Source organism: Homarus americanus, unplaced genomic scaffold (genome assembly GCF_018991925.1).
Source record: "Homarus americanus isolate GMGI-L3 unplaced genomic scaffold, GMGI_Hamer_2.0 scaffold367, whole genome shotgun sequence".
NCBI lineage: Eukaryota > Metazoa > Arthropoda > Malacostraca > Decapoda > Nephropidae > Homarus > Homarus americanus.
In genome coordinates this window covers 18,146,390-18,165,602 of record NW_024743709.1, presented here as the reverse complement: position 1 = coordinate 18,165,602, position 19,213 = coordinate 18,146,390, and the positions used below count along the sequence as shown (strand labels likewise).

The 19,213-nt window shown below is 39.5% G+C and overlaps 1 protein-coding gene across 2 annotated transcripts in view; it reads left to right on the top strand.

Moving 5' to 3' along the window:
* The window catches only part of LOC121877328 (tubulin-specific chaperone C-like), a 34,639-nt gene extending 15,906 nt beyond the window's left edge, over positions 1-18,733 (top strand). The window contains exons 2-3 of one of the 2 annotated variants that reach the window (XM_042383027.1): positions 2,812-2,928; positions 15,173-18,733. In XM_042383027.1, coding sequence (XP_042238961.1) covers positions 15,507-16,511 — 1,005 coding nt within the window. In that variant the 5' untranslated portion in view covers positions 2,812-2,928; positions 15,173-15,506 and the 3' untranslated portion in view covers positions 16,512-18,733. The remainder of the gene's footprint in view (positions 1-2,811; positions 2,929-15,172) is intronic. The other variant, XM_042383028.1, reaches the window with a different exon arrangement.
* Positions 18,734-19,213: the final 480 nt, after the last annotated feature.

Sequence of the window (19,213 nt, the reverse complement as noted above, 5' to 3'; positions counted from 1 at the left end):
GTTCGCGCCATGCTGTAGCGTCAAGCGGTCTTTTGCCGCTTTAAAACCTGGTGCTCGTATATCCTCCTTGGAGATATAGGTCCTCTCAGGCATCCTCTTCCAAAAGTGACCAGTCTCATCCACATTGAAGATTTGCTTCGGTGAGCAGCCTCCTTGCTGGATAATCTGTTTGAATTCTGGTGGGAATGTCTCGGCAGCAACTGTATCTGAACTAGCAGCTTCACCAGTCATCTTGAGGTTGTGGAAGTTATAATGACGCTTAAATCGTTGAAACCATCCTCGGCTGGCCTTAAAGGTCTCTTCCTTCGATCCTTCACCATCTTCTGCCTTTAGGTTGTCAAACAAGGATCTGGCCTTATGCTGGATAACCATAAAGCTCACAGGGCATTGCGTTGATTCTGGTCCTCCATCCACATAGCCAGCATCTTTTCCACTTTTTCTATCACAGTACAGTACTTCTAGTACTAGTTGTTTTAGTTGCACTGAGAGTAGTACCACTTCCAGCACTAACCTTAATCTTGTCTGTGGTGGTCCAGATAGTACGCACCATTGTGGGAGTTAGACCAAGCACAGCGGCTGTATCCACAGCACGTTCCCCTTTTTCAAATCGGGTTAATAAATCCATTGTCGTAGCAAGGGTAATGGTCTTAGGTTGCTTCTTCACTACACTAGCATCAGTAGCACTTAATGAGTGCTTGGAAGCCATTTCTAATAGTTAGAGTACAGTTTTAGAGTAAAAGCACTTAAGCACACACAAATTATGTGAAATCGTAAAAGAGACTGGCTTGGCGTCACTTGAAGATGCTGTGACGTATCATAAGTGAGGGCAGCACGCCGAGCCGAGAGAGCGTAGCGTAGCACAGCCAGATATGAGCGGGTGATATGCTGTAGAAAGTAGTCCGTGACGACGCAAAACGACCTAGTATCAGATCACTGGGACGTTAAATGAATTTTTGGTCTCTAAAGTTTAGCGACTTAGTTCCGAAACAACATTAAGCGGGACAACGTTATACTTGGACTTCCTGTGTTAATAAATAAGCAATATTGCATCGTCATTGACAGTTGTTTGATGAATAGCAGCGTACTGCAATTGTCACTACTATTCCTCGAACTACTGTACTGTCATTAGCAATGCAATACAGTAGAAGTTTGATATAACACGAGATAGGTTCCAAGAAGAACTCATACAATACAGGGGAGGGTCTCAACTTCCACTGTACATGAGACCCACTAATCCTTCACAGATCCATGGGAGTGGAAAATAACAGGCGTTGCTGTAACACACAGCTTCATTCATGCCGGTATCATATAGATTTTTTGGTTTTTTTATATATTATTTAACCAAACTTTTAGATAAACTGTTCTGGATTATTATACTGTAGTAAAGAAATGGAGTTTCTCTTAATTAGGACTGCTTTTACAGACTCTGGTAGTTTAGACTCGAGGGAAATATCCCTGAAACCCAGAAACATTGTGAGGAAGTGGGCTTGTGTCTGTCTGTGCAAGATGTCTAGTTTAGACACTCAGACACTTTTCCCAGTAACCGGAAACAATTCCGGGGATACGGAATTTTTCTGGGTTTGAGAAAGTCGTCTAGTTAGCTGGAAATCTCTCTTCCCTGGAAGTGCTCTGCACCAATTGTTCCAGCTAATGGGGATATCACTATTTGTATAATACTTATGGGGATTTAGTTATTATTTATATGAAATTAATAATTTTATTTTTCCTTTTACTGTATCCTATTTTTGTCGTAAATATGAATACAATAGTGTAACTTAAATCGGGTCCTAAATTGATCAGGGTTTTAAATACGATTAGTTATTAGTAGAGCTGTCGTTTTTGGAGGCTTTCCTGTCTGTGCATTAAAATGCCTATTGAGATACACATTACAATTTAGGACGATCATAAGCTTACACAACATAGTAAAATAGATGCCATCTGCCTGCCATGTCATTTGGTTGTTTTTGTTTCCTCTCAAACAACATAAGCAGGAAATCTAATTGTAAAATAAGATTTAAATTCTATTTGTTGTTTTACGTGAATAAAAGATAAAAAGGACCGATTGTATATTAAAAAAAAAAAATACAGGCAAATAGCAAGTGCCTTGCTTCGGGTTCAGGAAGACATTTAAGTCTTTTACTCAAAATTTTTTTTATAAATTAAATAGAAGTTTGTTACTTGAATTTTCATGTCCTAAACACCAAATTCATTAAATTCTTGTTGATTTATTACTCATTAAGCAGGACCTTAATGTATAAAGTAAACCCTCGATAACTCGGCACATCTGGGGTTCTGGCCTTGCCAAGTTATCCCAAATTCCTACTTATCGTGGCACTTCTCCTCTCCTACAAAAATACAATAAAAAATTAGCGACCCATGTATGTGTACTTGTAATTACTAAATGTAAATAAGTAACATTTACTAACACTGCAGGTGAAGAATGAAGCATCATAGTAGGAAAACAGATGCATGGTAGGTGTCAATAATGCATGGTAGGTAACACAGGCATGGTAGGTGATGCAACTTGCCAGATATGCCAAGATTTTCCCAGATAATTTTATATATTTCTGCATTTCCCAAGTTAAACTAATACATTCCGTGACCATATCCATGCCGAGTTATATGAAATTCCAAGTTATCAAATTCCGTGTTATCGAGGGTTTACTGTAGTATTCATTTATATTTTTATGTTCCTCTAAATTTTCATACTGTACTTAATTTTAGATACAATATTAAAGTTCACTATGTAGTGGCTAACCATGAAATAATGTAATGTGATATAAAAAGCAATGTTGGTATTTTTGGGTTTAGCTTGCAGGTGTGGTAAACATGGCAACTTTGAGGAGTATGTACTACTTAGGGGGCTTCACCGGGGCAGGATATTTTCTGATGAAGATCGTTGAACGTGACCCGGAGACAATACGCAAGGTTAGGTTGTTTATCACCAAAGGTTTTTTTGTGTGAAATTCTCTTACTAATTGGTTGGTTTTATTTGATAGTTAAGCATAGTTTTGAGTGGTGTGTCAATATTTATTGATGGAGTTTCAGCATTCTCTGATATCTATATAAAAGGTATAGTCTTCACAATCATTTTATCAAGATTATCATTTTGTTTAATATATTTAGTTTTTCTATTCTCAGATGCTTTGTATATTGACTACTTTAAGAACTATATCATCCTTGCATGGGTTTTATAATTATTTTCATTTCAAATTATCTCGAGCATTTAGTTCCTTATGTCCATCATATTAGTACACCAGTTAAATTGACCGTAGAAGATAGTAAATCCTGCTGACTCCTGAAGTTTGAACCCAGTAGTGGACTCACTTAAGATGAGTGTTGAGTCCTCACTTGCCCAGCTGGAAAGGAAATGTCAAACTTTACTGTACGTATATTGGACAACAAAGGTTGTGGTAACTTAGGGTCTCTGTCCCCTAATGCAGTGATTCTCAAACTGGGGACCGCGAAAAGTTTTTGAGAAATAGTGTGTTTAACGTTTGTGAGAGATTTGGCGATTCCAATTCGCAGGATATTTTGGATTTGGGTTGAAATGAACAAATGCTTTGGACTATGATTTATTCTTTGATTATTGACAATATTTGTATGCTTCATGGTATATAAGGGGTCCTTGGTTGAAAAAAGTTTGAGTACCCCTGCCCTAATGGACCTCCAAGGAATTTTCTTAGAATATTTCAACTTAAAAAATGTCACTTATTGTAAATAAATATATAAATGGACATACAGATGTACAGTTGTGGACAAAAAGAATTCAGCAGGGAGGGGGGGGGAGGTAGAGGCGGTGTATGCAAGGGTAGAGGTAAGTGGAGACCTGGCAATGTTGCATAGAGGTGGCCATTAAAAATTTGCAATTTTCTTTCCATGCCACTTTTTCTTTTTTTATTATTATTATTATTATTATTATTATTATTATTATTATGAGGCAGGCTCAGCTTACACTCCCTCTCTGCCTAATTATTTTTGTCCACAGCTGTACATGCAATGTGGAGTGGATGGCTGACTACAGACTCAATGATAACATTATTCTGACTTTCCCATTGATGTTGGGATAAAAATAGTGACCAACCCTTGTAACTTTTTATGGCCTCAATTCTTTACCTTCTGAAACAATGAATCCTCTTGTCTTTTTGCTCATGGTCTGCTGTACTCATGAAACAGCAAAAATAATTGTTTGCCTCTGTTTCCCAGTGAAGCCTTCTTTCACCCTTTGGAACCCCAAAACTTTAATAGGTGAAAACAATCACATATTTTTGTTGTTGTTGTTTAGAACACTGTACTATGTATGTTTTATGAAACAGTATAAATTAGAAATATTGTATAGGTCAAGGATCCATTATCTAAACACCTTGGTTTTAGATACTTTATTTTTGGTTTTTGGATATTTGGGCCTGTTTACATTATAATATTACATTATAATAGCCTAAGCTTAGGCTAGCTTATACAGGTCCAGATCCAGACTTCATACATGGTCAATGCAGTAATTTCCACATTTGGAGAGGCAAAAATTAGCATGTGAAACACACTGGTTAATATAAATATATTGGAGAGAACAAGAAAAAGAGTTCAAAATTTAGTGCTGCATGACATCACATGGCGAGGTGGAGTTTACGTCCCAAAATTTGTTTGTCATGTTCATGTTCACTTTATGATATTTTTATTACCAGTGTTTCATATGCTACTTTTTGCTTCTCAAAGTGTGGAAATTATCAGAGATCAACAAAGAAAAATTATTATCCATTAAACTGTTAAAGTATCAGAATATAAATATGATAGCTTAAATACTGAAGAACTTTAGTGATTCTCTGGGTGTCCATCTGCCAACCAATCAGCTGCCTTGCTACAAACTAACCCTTGGCCTCATTTGCAAGCCTTGAGTCAACAGACTATAGTCATCATAGTAATACTTGTGCTTCTCAACCTTCACATGTCACTGCTATGTCGTATCATCATTTTATGGGTTGACCTAAAATTGCAGTCACCTGGGCAGCACAAGTAGATGCTATTGTTTTATACCATTCCTGTTGGAAGGAAGTGCTAACCTCTCCATTCTTTTACATTATATTTGGCTTGGCTCAGTTGTTGATTCATCGTAAAGCTGTGATTGTTAGAATTGTTTGAAAATGGTTAGGCTCTGCTCAGTTGATGACTATTGTAATCTTAAGCTATGATTGTTAGAAATGTTTGAAAATGGTTGGTATGCAGGATGAAGCTAAACCTATCATTTAATAGTTTTAATCCAGATGTTGGTGACTGCTGAAGATTTTCTGTAGTATAACATCTAAAATGATAAAGATTGTACATTCAGGAAGATTTTATTATGAATGTCAGTTAGGGGGCACACTGTTTATCCTGCCTTGGGAGTTGGTAACTTACATACATTCTATCTTGAGGGTTTATTGTATATTTATTTGTGTTCAGTTAAGTACAGTATGTATGGGAACAAGTCAAGTGATCTAACAGTTGGTAAATTTTTTATTCGTTCATTCAATAAGTAATCAGGTAATTCACAATCTATTTCCCATTATGTATAAGGTAGCCCCTTTATCCAACAGTACTGTAACTTCACTGTGGGCTTGTTTCAAGACCCATTATATTAGGTAATGCAACCCAGATTAAATTAATTGTGGGTAGTCCTCATTTCTTAGTTGCTATCCTTGTCATTCATCATTTATTTGTTTGTTTTTCACTTGTACAGTATCTCTCTTTCCTTATGCATAGTTGAGCAAATTATTCTTGCTGAAATTGGGTGGATTTAAGGGATTTCATATTTTTATGCTTTAGACAATATACCTGAGATACTTTTGTGTGCATGCTGGTTGTAAGTTGATGAGTCGTACCCTAGTCTGTCAAGATTAGTGCCCTTGTTGGTGGCTTTTGCTTTTAGATCTGATCAGTCATTAATGAATTGGGTTACTATACATTGAGTATCAGTTAAATCCATTACCTATTTCAAAAGTCATCTTTATTTTGTCCCTTATTCCAGTATGGCAAGGGATTTAAGGGTTTTATGTTACATGTTCTGTTAGGTTTGGGTGACCAAAGCCCACTCTCACATGATCTCAGGAATTTAGTGAGGCATCCATTCTTTGTCTTGTTTAATATAGGAAATGAAGTGATCAGGCTGTACTGTACTTAATATACTGTATCTTGTTTTGCATTTTGTGAATGGGTGAACATACAGTATATATTGGCTTGATTGTTTTCTTATTGGCCCCAGGTTCACTAGGTTTATATAGAACCATGGGAATGCATTCTTAAGTATTTCTCTCCTGATGCCCTGGCACTGTCTATGGTACAGATGGTTCATTTTGTCATATGCGAAGCTTTGTTGGTTATATCTGATAGTTGCAAGATCCAGAGAGTATTTTTTTCTTCTGGTTGTTCATCCGTGAATGGACTTCTGGCAACATTGGATCTTACTTACTCCTAGTTTTTGTATAATACTGTATCCTATTCCTCAGTAGGTTTACATAGGAGCTGATGATTTTTTCAGGGTATGAAAAAGATGGGGATCAGCTTGTCTGTTACTTACCATGATATGTTTCTCGTCTTAGACCATATTGAGAATTATATGCTTGTTGTTCAATTTAGCTCATGAAAAAAATTTTCCCATCATGATTCAGCGCTGTAAAAAGCTCAGTGGTTTTTTGCCCACCAGTATGTCCTTATTCTAAGGGATGCTACTACACGAGGTAGCTGATACTTAGTCTACACTGTATGACTTGTTAGCTTAAGCTTTAATTCTTTCATTCAATCTTTATTTTGCTTGAATTATTCTCCTATGGGATGTACGAGGTCCGACACTAAAAAAACCGAGACTGTTGCTGTAACACTTTTTTTTATTTGCCAAATTAAGAAAATCAACTTGGATCACCTTCAAAGTAGTTCCCTTCTGAGTTGCCACACAGCTGTATACGATGCTGCCACAGTTCAAAGCAATTCCGCAGATCATGTTCTGTAAGGCTGTTGAGGAGCTCCGTTGTTTTTGCTTTCACCTCTTCTACCGACAAAAAATCGGTTCCTTTGAGCACGGACTTGATCTTTGGTAAGAGGTAGAAGTCGCAGGGAGACAGTTCTGGCTAATAGGATGGGTGCTCAAGCACAGTGATGTTTTTATTTGGGTTAAAAACTACTTCACAGACAAAGCTTTGTGAGCTGGCTCGTTGTTCATCTGACATAATTTTTGGAACCATTTTTGTACAAACCTTTGTCGAACACTTTCCCTGTCTAAATTAACTTTCTCAGCTATTGCTCGAACACTTTCCCTGTCTAAATTAACTTTCTCAGCTATTGCTCGAACACCCAACCTACGTTTTTTTCTAATGCCCTTCCTGTTACGAACCCAATTTTACTGAGTGAGAACTGGGCATTATATGTAGGACTCACAGGCAACTCCCTGAAGTAATCAAAGATTACCTGCCTGTGGTTTTTATTCAAAAGGCATATTTGCTTTTCATCCTATATTTTTCCTCTGCTTTTAAGCGCCCTGCTCATTTTTTTTTTTTTTTAATCTTCTAGGGTGTAGGGAATACTGTAATTACTGTATGTACAATTTGTTTGGTGATTGTTTTCCACTACTATATAAAAAAATAGTAAGAAGATTCTGGCAAAGTCTTGTAAAAGAATCCTGTTAAAAAGTACAGTACAGTACTGGCCCTCCTCTAATATTGTGTATGAGTTTTGCACCACTAATAGTATTTACAAATTTCAAAACATTGGACGGTGATTTATCGTGCTCTGCCAAAGCAATGGGCTAACAGTACTAAATGTTTTCTAGTGTTGTTGTTCTTGTGTTAATTGGAATACAATTATTACCAATGGCAGGTCTTACAATATTCCAGATATGCTGATGCCTGGTTATTCAACATGTTACTGTACTGTTAGGCCATGGAAGCTTTATATAGTGTTCAGCGTGAAATAGTAGGTTTTAATGTGGTTGTTAGCCTTCTTCCTACAAGTAAAATATGGGTTGAAATAGAAGGTTGGAAAATTTGATAGGATCAGTTGAGAGGAAATTATTGGTTAAGAAAATTTATAAAAGTGAATAATGATGAATAAAGTGAAAGTTTCAGCAAATGAGATACTTAAGTGGTATGGGCATTAAGTATGAAGAGTGATCTGAAGGAGACTATGGCGATAAACAGGATATATCTTGCTGTGATAAGTACTGGCAACTTCTAGGCACAGTCTTGGCAGGTGTTTTGATAGGTAAATCTTTCAAGAGAATATTGTAACCTGTGGGTAGTCATGATTTGTATTAATGTACTTAAATGAATACTGTATGTCATTGGAACTAATGTATATGTGCGTGTAATAGGGGTATAACAAGAAGTGTGGGTTCTGAATTTTTTATATTTTATACAGTGTATCTTATCTTTTCACATTTAAGTTCATTGTTGGTAATTCTGTGCTGATGTTATGTATACCTTTATTTTATTAATTTATATTTGTTATAAAACAAAGTAACTAGGACATCGACTTAGACATTTTTGATCCTCCTTGGAGAATTTCTTTGGGGTTGGAAATTTAAATACTGTAATACCAATAATTCTATACACTTATCCCTCTTTGTATGAAAACCCATTTTACTTAATTTGGAATTACATAATTGTTAGATGTTCTGGGTAATAAGTTCTATATACAGGAGAGAACACAAACACCTGTATAGTTTTGTAGGTTCGGTTTACTGGATAAGAGTATGTACACAGAGGTGGGTAGCACTGCTCCCTAGCTAAGCTCTTGGTCAACTACCATAGACGACGTATGGCAAGTGATACATTAGCAGCTTCCATACGTCGCCAGGCACATTAATTAAGCGTGTGGGATATGGTAATAACATTGCCACACGCTGCTAGCTAGGCTGAATAAATATAAATGGAGCACATACATAATATACATACATAATACATAATCCAGCATACATAATATACATACACCTCCCTCCCCCCTATACGCTCATAGCAAAGTCTTGAGCGGACCTCTTCTTCTGGATCCGTTCTGAGCGTCGAGGGACTTCATCACTGGGAAGGGTATGGGACTCAACACTGGTGGCGGGGCCAGCAGAAGGCATTGTTACGGGGCGGAGAAAACGGCGGTTCCTCCACCACACACGACCACTGGGTAACCGCACCTGGTAGTCCCGTGACCTGCCGAGACCCATGACTACGCCTACTTTGTCCCAACGTAGGGAGGTCGGGTCCTGAACACGGACTTGGGTACCGACACTCAACCTGGGGAGAGAACGGGCGTGGTCGTTGTAGCGGGCGACGACGTCCTGAACACGTTCGGCGGCTCGGCGATCACAATCCTCTGTCTTAGCCTGCCACTCCTTGGAGAAGGATTGAGGGTGAGCAGGGACACAAGAACGAAGGGGGCGTCCATACAAGACCTGGGCAGGGGAGCGTCCGGTGTAGTTAGGTGTGTTGCGGAGTTCAAGAAGACCCCGGTCGAAGGCCTCGCAGTCAATGTTCCCAGAAGGGGCCACCTTAAGGATGAGGTGCTTCAAGGATTTGACAGCAGCCTCAGCGTGGCCGTTGGACTGCGGGTAATGGGGCGATGACAACACATGCCGGACTCCCCATCGGTCAAGGAACACAGCAAAGTCCCGGCTTGTGAACTGAGGCCCTCCGTCGGTTCGCAGGCGTACAGGAACGCCCACGTCACGGAAGTAGTGGCGGAACTTGCTGATGGTGGCGGCAGACGTCGTGTCATTACCGCCCTTGATGACAACCGGCCAACCAGAGAGACGGTCGACGATAACAAGGAAGGACTTTCCTGACACACAGAAAAAGTCGGCCGACACAGACTCAAAGGGGCGGGTGGGGTTGTCGTCACTCATGAAGGGTACCTGCTGCTGGCTGGGTTGTAATACGTGGCGGGGCTTACACACCTGGACAGCATTGGAGATGTCGGGGTCGATGCCAGGCCGGAACACAGTCTGTCTTGCACGCCGTTTGGTGGCCTCGGCTCCACAGTGACTGTCGTGGAGGCGAGCCAAGGCGTGGGGACGTGAAGCAGCAGGGACAACTACCGAAGGAGAGGTGTCACTGGCCAGAGGTAGGGGTAGGGCGGCAGCAGGGTAGTTGCTGCTCCCTTCGTGCACCCTGTTGGCGTGTCTTACCTCAAGAATAGGTTTGGGGAAGTCCTGGGAGATGATGGCCAACTCTTGACAATGTCTGTAGGACAGCAAGGGAGTCGGGACACCATTATGCACGTCAATCCAGGCCTGACACGACCTGTTGCCAAAGGTGACATGTGCATAGAGTGAACCCAGGGCTGGGGCCATCTGTGAACCATCTGCCGTGACGCAGAGGTCCTCGGGAGGCGGTCCTAGATCGCTTGGAGAGAGCCCCAAGCATCGCAAATGCTGGGGACCGATGACTGTAGCATCAGCGCCGGTGTCGGGCAACATCTGAAGACGGGATGACACACCGCCGTAGGTCACGATGACGCTGATGTACTGGGGGGCTTTGGTCCTGGGATGCGAGGAGTACACCCTCCTAAAATGGGTCGGGCTTTGTCCCGGGTCGTCGTGCCTCTGATTTGGCGACTGTGGGCGGCCCTCACTGGTAGAAGGGCGCCGAAGCTTCCGCCGACGCTGTCCCTTGGGTTCGTGGGTAGGGCAACACTTGTCATAGTGGCCCAGACGACCGCACACATTGCACTGTACGTACTTAGCTGGGCACCGCACTGTGAGCGACCAGTGGCCCATACGGTCACAACTGTTGCAGGTAGACTGAGCAGCTGGACATACCTGTGTTCCGTGCTGCTTACCACAGTTGTTGCAAAATGAACCGGGCGTGGACGTGGTGGGCGAAGGCGTAGGAGCAGACTTCTTGTCCTTCTTGTACCGGGAAACAGCGCGTACAGCTGTAGGGGGAGCTCGGATGGCAGAGGTGGCACACCTGGCAGCCTCATAGGAGCGACATATCGTCAACACATCCTGAAGAGAAGAGGAAGAGTCGAGGGAGGTGAGGCGTTGGACAAGTTCCTCGTCCTTGACACCCATCAGGATCACCTGCTTCAACTGGGTCTCCTCGCACTGCTGGTGGTGGCCTAAACATATATCTACCTCTTCCGAGGCTCTCTTAAGACGTACATAAAAAGCGTCAAAAGACTCACCCTCCATCTGTCTGCAGCTAAACAATTCCCTCCTGCGCAGAGCTTCATTCTGCTGTCCTTTGATGTGCCGTTGTAGAACGTCCAGTACCTCCTCTACAGACAGCGAAGAGGTTGGGGGTACCTGCAACGTATGTTCTAAGACACGCTGAACTTCCAAGGACAGGCACATACGCAGCTGGATGAGTTGTTTAGGCTGTGACAAACTCTGGAGATCCACCATTGTAGCATAATCAGTCCACCGCCGCCGCCATTCGCGAAAAGTCTGGAAATTTACATCAGGCTCCAAGATGGGCGGCGTTTGAGCTGCTGCTTTAGGTGGGGCTGGGGGGCGTGAAGGAAGCATGGATGAGGTATCTGAACCATTCAGTACCGAGGCAGTGTTAGAGCCAGGGGCTTGGTTAACAGTGAGGCGAGATATCAAGGCTTCAAACCGTGCACTGTCTTCCATTCTCCGTTGGTGGTCTCGTTCTGCCTCTGCTTGCCTTCTGTGCTCATCCGCCAAACGCCTGTGAGCTTCATCCTCGCGTCTCTCATCTCTCATAAACTTCATTAAGGCAATTATCTCTGGAGATAACGCTGAATGTTGAGGTGAAGGGCTGCGCGATGTTGTGGGAGCTGGGCCGGCCTGGTCATCCATCTCTGGGGGACTATCATCCGCTTGACTCATCCAGGCGCTGGGTCCACGGCTACGTAAGGCATGAGACATAACTACTTTATCTGTGTACTGTGTCTTAAATCAGTGTTGACCGGTCAGCCCGTCGTATCAACAAGATTTCAGACAAAAAAAATTTAATTCAATACACAGATAAGTAGGTTATATATATAAAATATATATAATGAAGCCGCGCGGTCAGCAAGTGTATGTGTGTGTGTCCCAGGCAGGCAGAGCGTCTCGCCCCATTTGTGAGGGGGGGTGGAGGCGGCGCTGTGAGGGAGGGGGGTGGAGATAGGAGTAGCTCAGTCGCTCTCTGTAAACGGTCAGAGGAGGGTGCGCTGAGCTCTACACCCCACAAATGCCCAGAACATGCCGTATACCTTGGAAATCCGTTCGAACAAGGTCACACATGAATGGCACGAAACACACAATGCACTAAACACTTCACAGAAAATCACTGTCACTGACACTGCTCAAAGTTGCGAAATTCTTCGAGGGATGACGCTGGGTTGACCCAAGGCGGGGATCCATCAGCCGGCTTTCCACAAACTTGCACTAATCACTCGTAATAATCCAGTAAAACTACGCACTGCGCCATGTTAGATGTTCTGGGTAATAAGTTCTATATACAGGAGAGAACACAAACACCTGTATAGTTTTGTAGGTTCGGTTTACTGGATAAGAGTATGTACACAGAGGTGGGTAGCACTGCTCCCTAGCTAAGCTCTTGGTCAACTACCATAGACGACGTATGGCAAGTGATACATTAGCAGCTTCCATACGTCGCCAGGCACATTAATTAAGCGTGTGGGATATGGTAATAACATTGCCACACGCTGCTAGCTAGGCTGAATAAATATAAATGGAGCACATACATAATATACATACATAATACATAATCCAGCATACATAATATACATACAATAATTATAAATTTGAGTGTTTTGGCTGAGTGGATACAACCCTCACCTCCTATCCCAGGGGTTAGTGGTTTGATCCTGGGGCACTACCAGTCTATCCAGCTGTAAATGGGTACCTAACTTGACAAGTTGGGGAAGAGAAGGCAGTTGAGTGCAGTGGTGGCTTCGCTGCCTCCTTGTGTACCAGAGGTTTAGTATACAGTGTGTTGTATTCATACTGTCCCTAACATGCAGTCAAGAGCCCATATCATATCACTCGCCATATGGTCTGGTCGAAACAGTTTCATACATTGTTTACTCAGTAACTTGTACAAAGATTATATAATTTCAGGTAAGTAAAGATGTACTGTAAATTTATATTTTACTTATTTTGTGATTACAGTACAGTAGTCACTAAAATGCCTGAAAGATATTGAAGTTAGCCAAGAAAGTGAACATCCCTGTAGAAGGTTTTGAGGTGGGGAGGATCAGGTGGCAGCAGTAATGGCCAATGGTGAAGGTTACTGGTACTCTGCTTACAAATATTTATGGTCCTTTAATGCAGCTATTAATTTTTACAAGCATAAAACAAATACACATGGAAAATTGCCATCAGGTAATCATGGCTGATTGATGCAAGTGTGGAAAATGGTTGCAAAATTTTGGTGTTGATGATATAAGCTATCTCAATTGACATAGATATAATGCAATCAGAGTAAATGTGTGTCTAATTATAATTATACTAATGCTTGCCTGTGGTTGAATGGGTTTCTTTAAACATTGTAGTTTTCTGGAAATAACAGGTATCCTTTGCTATACATATGGGTCAGATTCCTTAAAAACCATTCGCTAAATGAATTTTCGGAACTCGAATAATAGAACATATGGGGAAAAAAAATTTCCGTTCCCCAATGACATGAAAGCCTCAATATTGTACCCCAAAACAAGAAATTGGATCCCGAACAACAACAAAATCTACCTAGCTAACAAAAAATAGTACTGTACACAACTACAGCCACTCCTCGACTTACGACGGGGCTAGGGACCCAAATCCAGGTCGTAAGTCGAAAATGCGAAGATAATACATAGAAAATCTAAAATGGTTGTCTCTTTTTCTTCTCAGCACCACAAAACTCTCACTTTTAAGCATGCCAGCCATTTTAAAGGGAATTACAAACGAAAATTTTGTAAGTACACAGCGCAATCACTGTCAGGACTCGAAAATACGTAATTTGAAAAAAAATTGGTACAACTGGGGTGGTCGTAAGTCGAGGAGTGGCTGTACTGTAATTTACTACCTAACACATTAAAAACATTAATAAACTACTAAATAGATAAAAATGTGCATCTAAATTAAGGAAAAGCTAAATGAAAGTTTAACATGACTGTCAATTGCATAAACACTGGCTACGTAGCCTAAAGCCTCGTCATAGCAACGCAGCCCAGCTGAGACGCTGCTTCTGCCGACCTTTAGTGACGGGACTCCGACCCCCCATCTGCGCACACAAAGAAATGTTTTTACCTTTTGATAATTATTTCTTTTACTTTTGTTGCACTATTTATATAGGATTGTGTTTACATGTATCCGAGTCAAAAAAAAGTGAAGAAAGTTAAGTTTATCAACCCAAACCTACGAGTTGAAAAATAACCATAAAATAACTCTCCTCCTCAACCTGCTAATTCACGCTGGCACATGAAGAAATGTTTTTGCTTTACGATATATTTTTTTTTTAAATCTGTATTTAGGATTGTGTGTGCATGTAACAGTAAAAAAATATGAAGAAAGTTTTGCATATCTACCCGAAGTAACGAGTTGTAAATAACCGTAATATCGCTCACACCTAGGAGGATATGGCTGCCCCAGCTGACGCCTGGGGGTGTGCAATATAAATATTTGTGAACCAAAATTCACATAAGCTGCGGGAAGTTTTTGTTAAATGAAAAAAGTGGTGTAAATTTAGGAAATTTATATAAGCAAATTTTTGTATCTCAAACGTTTGTATAGGGAGGGATACTTGTACTGTAACTTTTGTTAAAAAAGGGAACTTAGTCACTTGATATTCCTTGTATTTAAGTGACGTATTAGTATCTTTTCATTTCTTTAATGTTCCTTAATATTTTTAGTGTAAGAATAATTTTAAAATACCTGTATGTATGTGTAACATTACCATCATGTAGATGTTGACCAAATACTGTATTTGGCAGCTTTTGCATATTCTTTAGTTTGTACTGGAATTCTGATATCCTTGTATATTTCACAAAAATTCAAATATCCTGTAGTTTTTTATTCAGTTTGACAGGAAATATCACCATTAATAATAAATGAACTGAAGGGTCTTTATTAAGTTTTGGGTGATGTGCTATCAACAGTACTATTTTTTGTCATGTGCAGTACTGTACAATAATTTAGTTTTACTTATTAGGCATATTCTTAATCAGTTAAATTTGCCTCTTATTAATGATTATCTTTATCCAATAGGAGCTGCCTGAAAGACATCAGTTAGACTATGAATCTGCTGCTCAGAAACGTAATGCTGCCTTTATGTCTGTACTGAAGAATGCTGCAGCTGGAGATGATCCAGAAATAGCAGCCAGGAAGTTGAGAGAACAGTTCGAAAAGGAAACTACTCTGCAAAAGGGTTCATGAAAATTTTTATTTTGTAATCTGTATATATGTATAAATAAACTGTTGGGAAGGGTATACATAAGTTAGAAAAAAAAAATATATATATATATATATATATATATATATATATATATATATACAGTACAGTATACAGGTATATATAGAGTCCACAATTATTTTGTGAATAATGGATCCAACACAGTCTTCTAGTTATTCCAATCTCTTGGAACGCATGAAGCAAAGAACGGATGACTTAGCACAAAAAGCAGAGCAAAGGCGTTCAGAGAAGGAGAGTAATGCAGCTGTATCTGAAAAGTTTGACTATTTTCATGAAACTTTTCAGCAAATGAAAAAGGACTTAGAGACAAAGATTGAAGAAGTAGGAAATGTCAAGAAAGCAAATTTGATTACTTATTTAGATAATTTAGTCGAGGACTCTCAGCAAATGCAACAGTTGCTAAATGAATCCTCCATGTTCTTAGCTTCATTCCAAATGAAGAAAGCCTCTGCTGAGATGAAAGAGTTAGATGAGCTTATTCATTGCAGAATAGAAGAGCTTCAGCCTAAGAAAAGGTTTGGATTTGGGAAGAAAAAGGTTACAGAGAAAACTGAAAACATTACTGCAATGAAAGATTCCACTGATAGCAGTACTGCAATGCAAAGTAACAGTTTAGATGAGATAATAAAAAAACAATTCTTTGGTTTCAAGGATCAGGCTCATCAAACACTGACAAAGTCAGCTGGTGAACTTGAGAACCGGCAGATGAACCTGCAAAACCTGCAAGATTGTAAGGTTATTGCTCTGGGTAACCCAAGTACATTACAGGTAGCTTCACTTAGGAATTGTACTGTGATTATTGGTCCAACCTCTAGGTCAGCATTTATTAAAGACTGCATTAATTGTAAATTTGTTATGGCTTGTCAGCAAGTTCGCATTCATAATACACAAAACACTCAGTTTTATTTGCATGTCACAGGTGCAGCTATAATAGAAAATTGCCAGAAAGTTCAATTTGCACCTTACACACTCAGATATCCAGAACTTGAAGACCATTATTGCCAAAGTGGCTTAGATCTGAATATAAACCAGTGGGACAAAATAGATGACTTTCATTGGTTAAGTGAGAGTGAAATATCCCCCAACTGGTCAGTCATTCCTGAAGATGAAAGGCTTGAAAATTGGCTTGAGTGAGTACTGTAAATGGTTATTGTATATCATGAACTGAACTGTGTTTAAAGGCTTTGTTAAATAATATTCATGGTGGTGATTTTCTCTATTTCTTCCTGAGAATGTGGTTTTAAATATCCCCATCAAATCAGATTGTTTGTAATACCAAGATTTTGTCTCAGAATTCCAATTCTCACACAATCGGTAAAATCTCAAAAGCGTAACAATTATTGTGTGGGGGGTGTTGTCTATTTTAGTTCTAAATCCTGCTTGAGACCTTTAAAAATCAGCATTTAATATTGTAAAGTGCATTGAACCTTCCCAATACTGTACTGGACTAATTCATTCCAGCCCTGTCTGTTAATGAGATGATTTCCTGTATTTTACATTAAATAATATAAATGGGTCCTAGGAGTATTAGCCTCTGCTGTGACTACATATGGTGTGTACAGTACAGTATATACAGCAGGCAGTCCCTGAATTATGACCGTCCGACTTACGAACACCCTCACTTACGAACTAGTGTATTTTTTATTGTTAATTTTATTTACTATGAATTATTATTATTATTATTATTATTATTATTATTATTATTATTATTATTATTATTATTGCATTCCCCCCCCCCCCCATTAGCCTGGGTGGGCTAATCCCTGTTATATTAAAAAAAAAAAAAATATGTTTTGCTCCACTAGAAAAATTTCGGTTTTCAGATGTTTTTGGATAAGGGATTGTCAACCTGGGTATGCTGTATATATACAGTATGTGATGATCATTTTAGTTTTTATATCTGTTTAAGACAGTGGAGGCCTTTTTAAAGATGACTTACAAAAAGCAAAATATTTTTTTTTGGCTTTTTGCTCGCATTTCCATAGTTTCAGATTTCATGGTAAGCATAACCAGAATAATGTACTCCTTATTGAATCAAATTAAAAAAAAAAAAAAAATAATATATAGTATCACAGGATACAAATCCTTTTTTCACAGTTGCAGGATTAAAAGTTAGGTGCAAAAAGGCTTTCATAACTTTAAATGCCTAACTGCTACTGATTTGGGCCATATATTCTGCTGGGCTTAGTTCTGTAACTACACTGATAAGAAACGTTTGTTCCTTGTCAACCGGATAATTTTCTGCTATTTTATAATTTTTACTTCAATCACTATATGGGAACATAATACAGCCGACACTCACATAAGCCTTCAAGTCACCATGTTAGTAACGTAAGTTTTTAAGCAAAGGAAGTATGAGGGTATGTTTAAGAGCACCTCTGTAAAGGAAAATAAACTATGCATATGTTGTGTGTATATATATATTACTTTTCTCTTCTTAATGCTTCGTATGATAACTGGAATACTACATATGTGACTGAAGTAAAGGGATTATGTTAAAGTCCTGCCAGTGTTTTTGTTGAGGAGAGGAACTGGAGTTGGAAGAATGGATAATCTAGAGAATAAAGTAGGTAGGTGTTGAGGAAGATTATTTATTAAAGCTATTGTAGAAATATTATTTAACCCTTGCCCCATGGCTATTGGAAGGCCTACTTTGTGTTGTATGCTCCAAAAAAAACATGAAAAAATAAAAACTCTTAAAAAAATCTTGTATTCTTAGATATCCACAGTTATGTACTAACCACTATCCACAGTGAAATTAATTTCTAATTGTGAAGTTAAACAGATTATTATATTAATTCGTCTTCCTTCGGAATCATCAAGTGAATGGTAAAGAACTATCACCAGTGTAAATTTTATTGGATCACTTGAAGATAACCCTCTAGTTTATTTCACTTAAAGATTAACCACCCTAACCTCACCTAACATAGCTTAGCCCATTAGGTAGAGTTCAGGTGCTTAATTATCAGTTGAATTATGTTGGGGCTAATCTTCAGGTGATCCTTAGTTTCTCTATTGAGCTCAGTTTCTGCAGCACCAGGGAATATGTCAAAGCAAGGAATGTATCGCACCACCTGTGATTTGTACACCAAACCAGGACACCTCTTTGAGTGAAGGAACACCTTCGTCTACTTTACAGTATGTGATTGAGTTACTTTTACTTTACTTTTATGGAAGTGGCTAAAGTACCGGTCACGGCAAAATAGCCTGACAGGCTAAATTACCCATCATGCCAAAATAGCTGTTTTGGGCTACTTTGTCGATCCATTGTTTATGTAATAAAAATATTGTAATGGTATAATGATATAGTATAACAGTATTTGTTGTAGTATGCAAATAAAAACATGACATGATGATATGCACAGTTTAGTTAAAAATATACAACGACCACCACTGAAGAATATGTACCCCGGCTAGCTTCGGGTTGGTTTAAATTCAGGTAGTATATGGTGGGTGGGGTGGGCGCATACCTTACGTGGCTACTGAGGTCCACTGTAACTTGACGAATACCCTTGGGTAGTGTTGGGACGAATCTTCAGGTGAGTACTGAGATCCATGTACTTGTCTTTACAGTACTTGTACTCTATCCTCAGCAGGACAGTATGTCATTTTTGTCTATTGTTGTGTGGGTCACATGTTGCATCTGTAATAAAGTGTGTTGGCATTTGGGCCTTCATTTTTAAACGTCAGAAATTAGAGCATCAAGGTCATCTTCGTGATGTGAATGTGTAAATCGATGTAGCATTTTTAGTGTTACAGTATTTGTGATTGTATATTGAAATATTCTCCCTACTTGACTGGAGCAATAGGCTGCGGGGATACAACCATAAAAACAT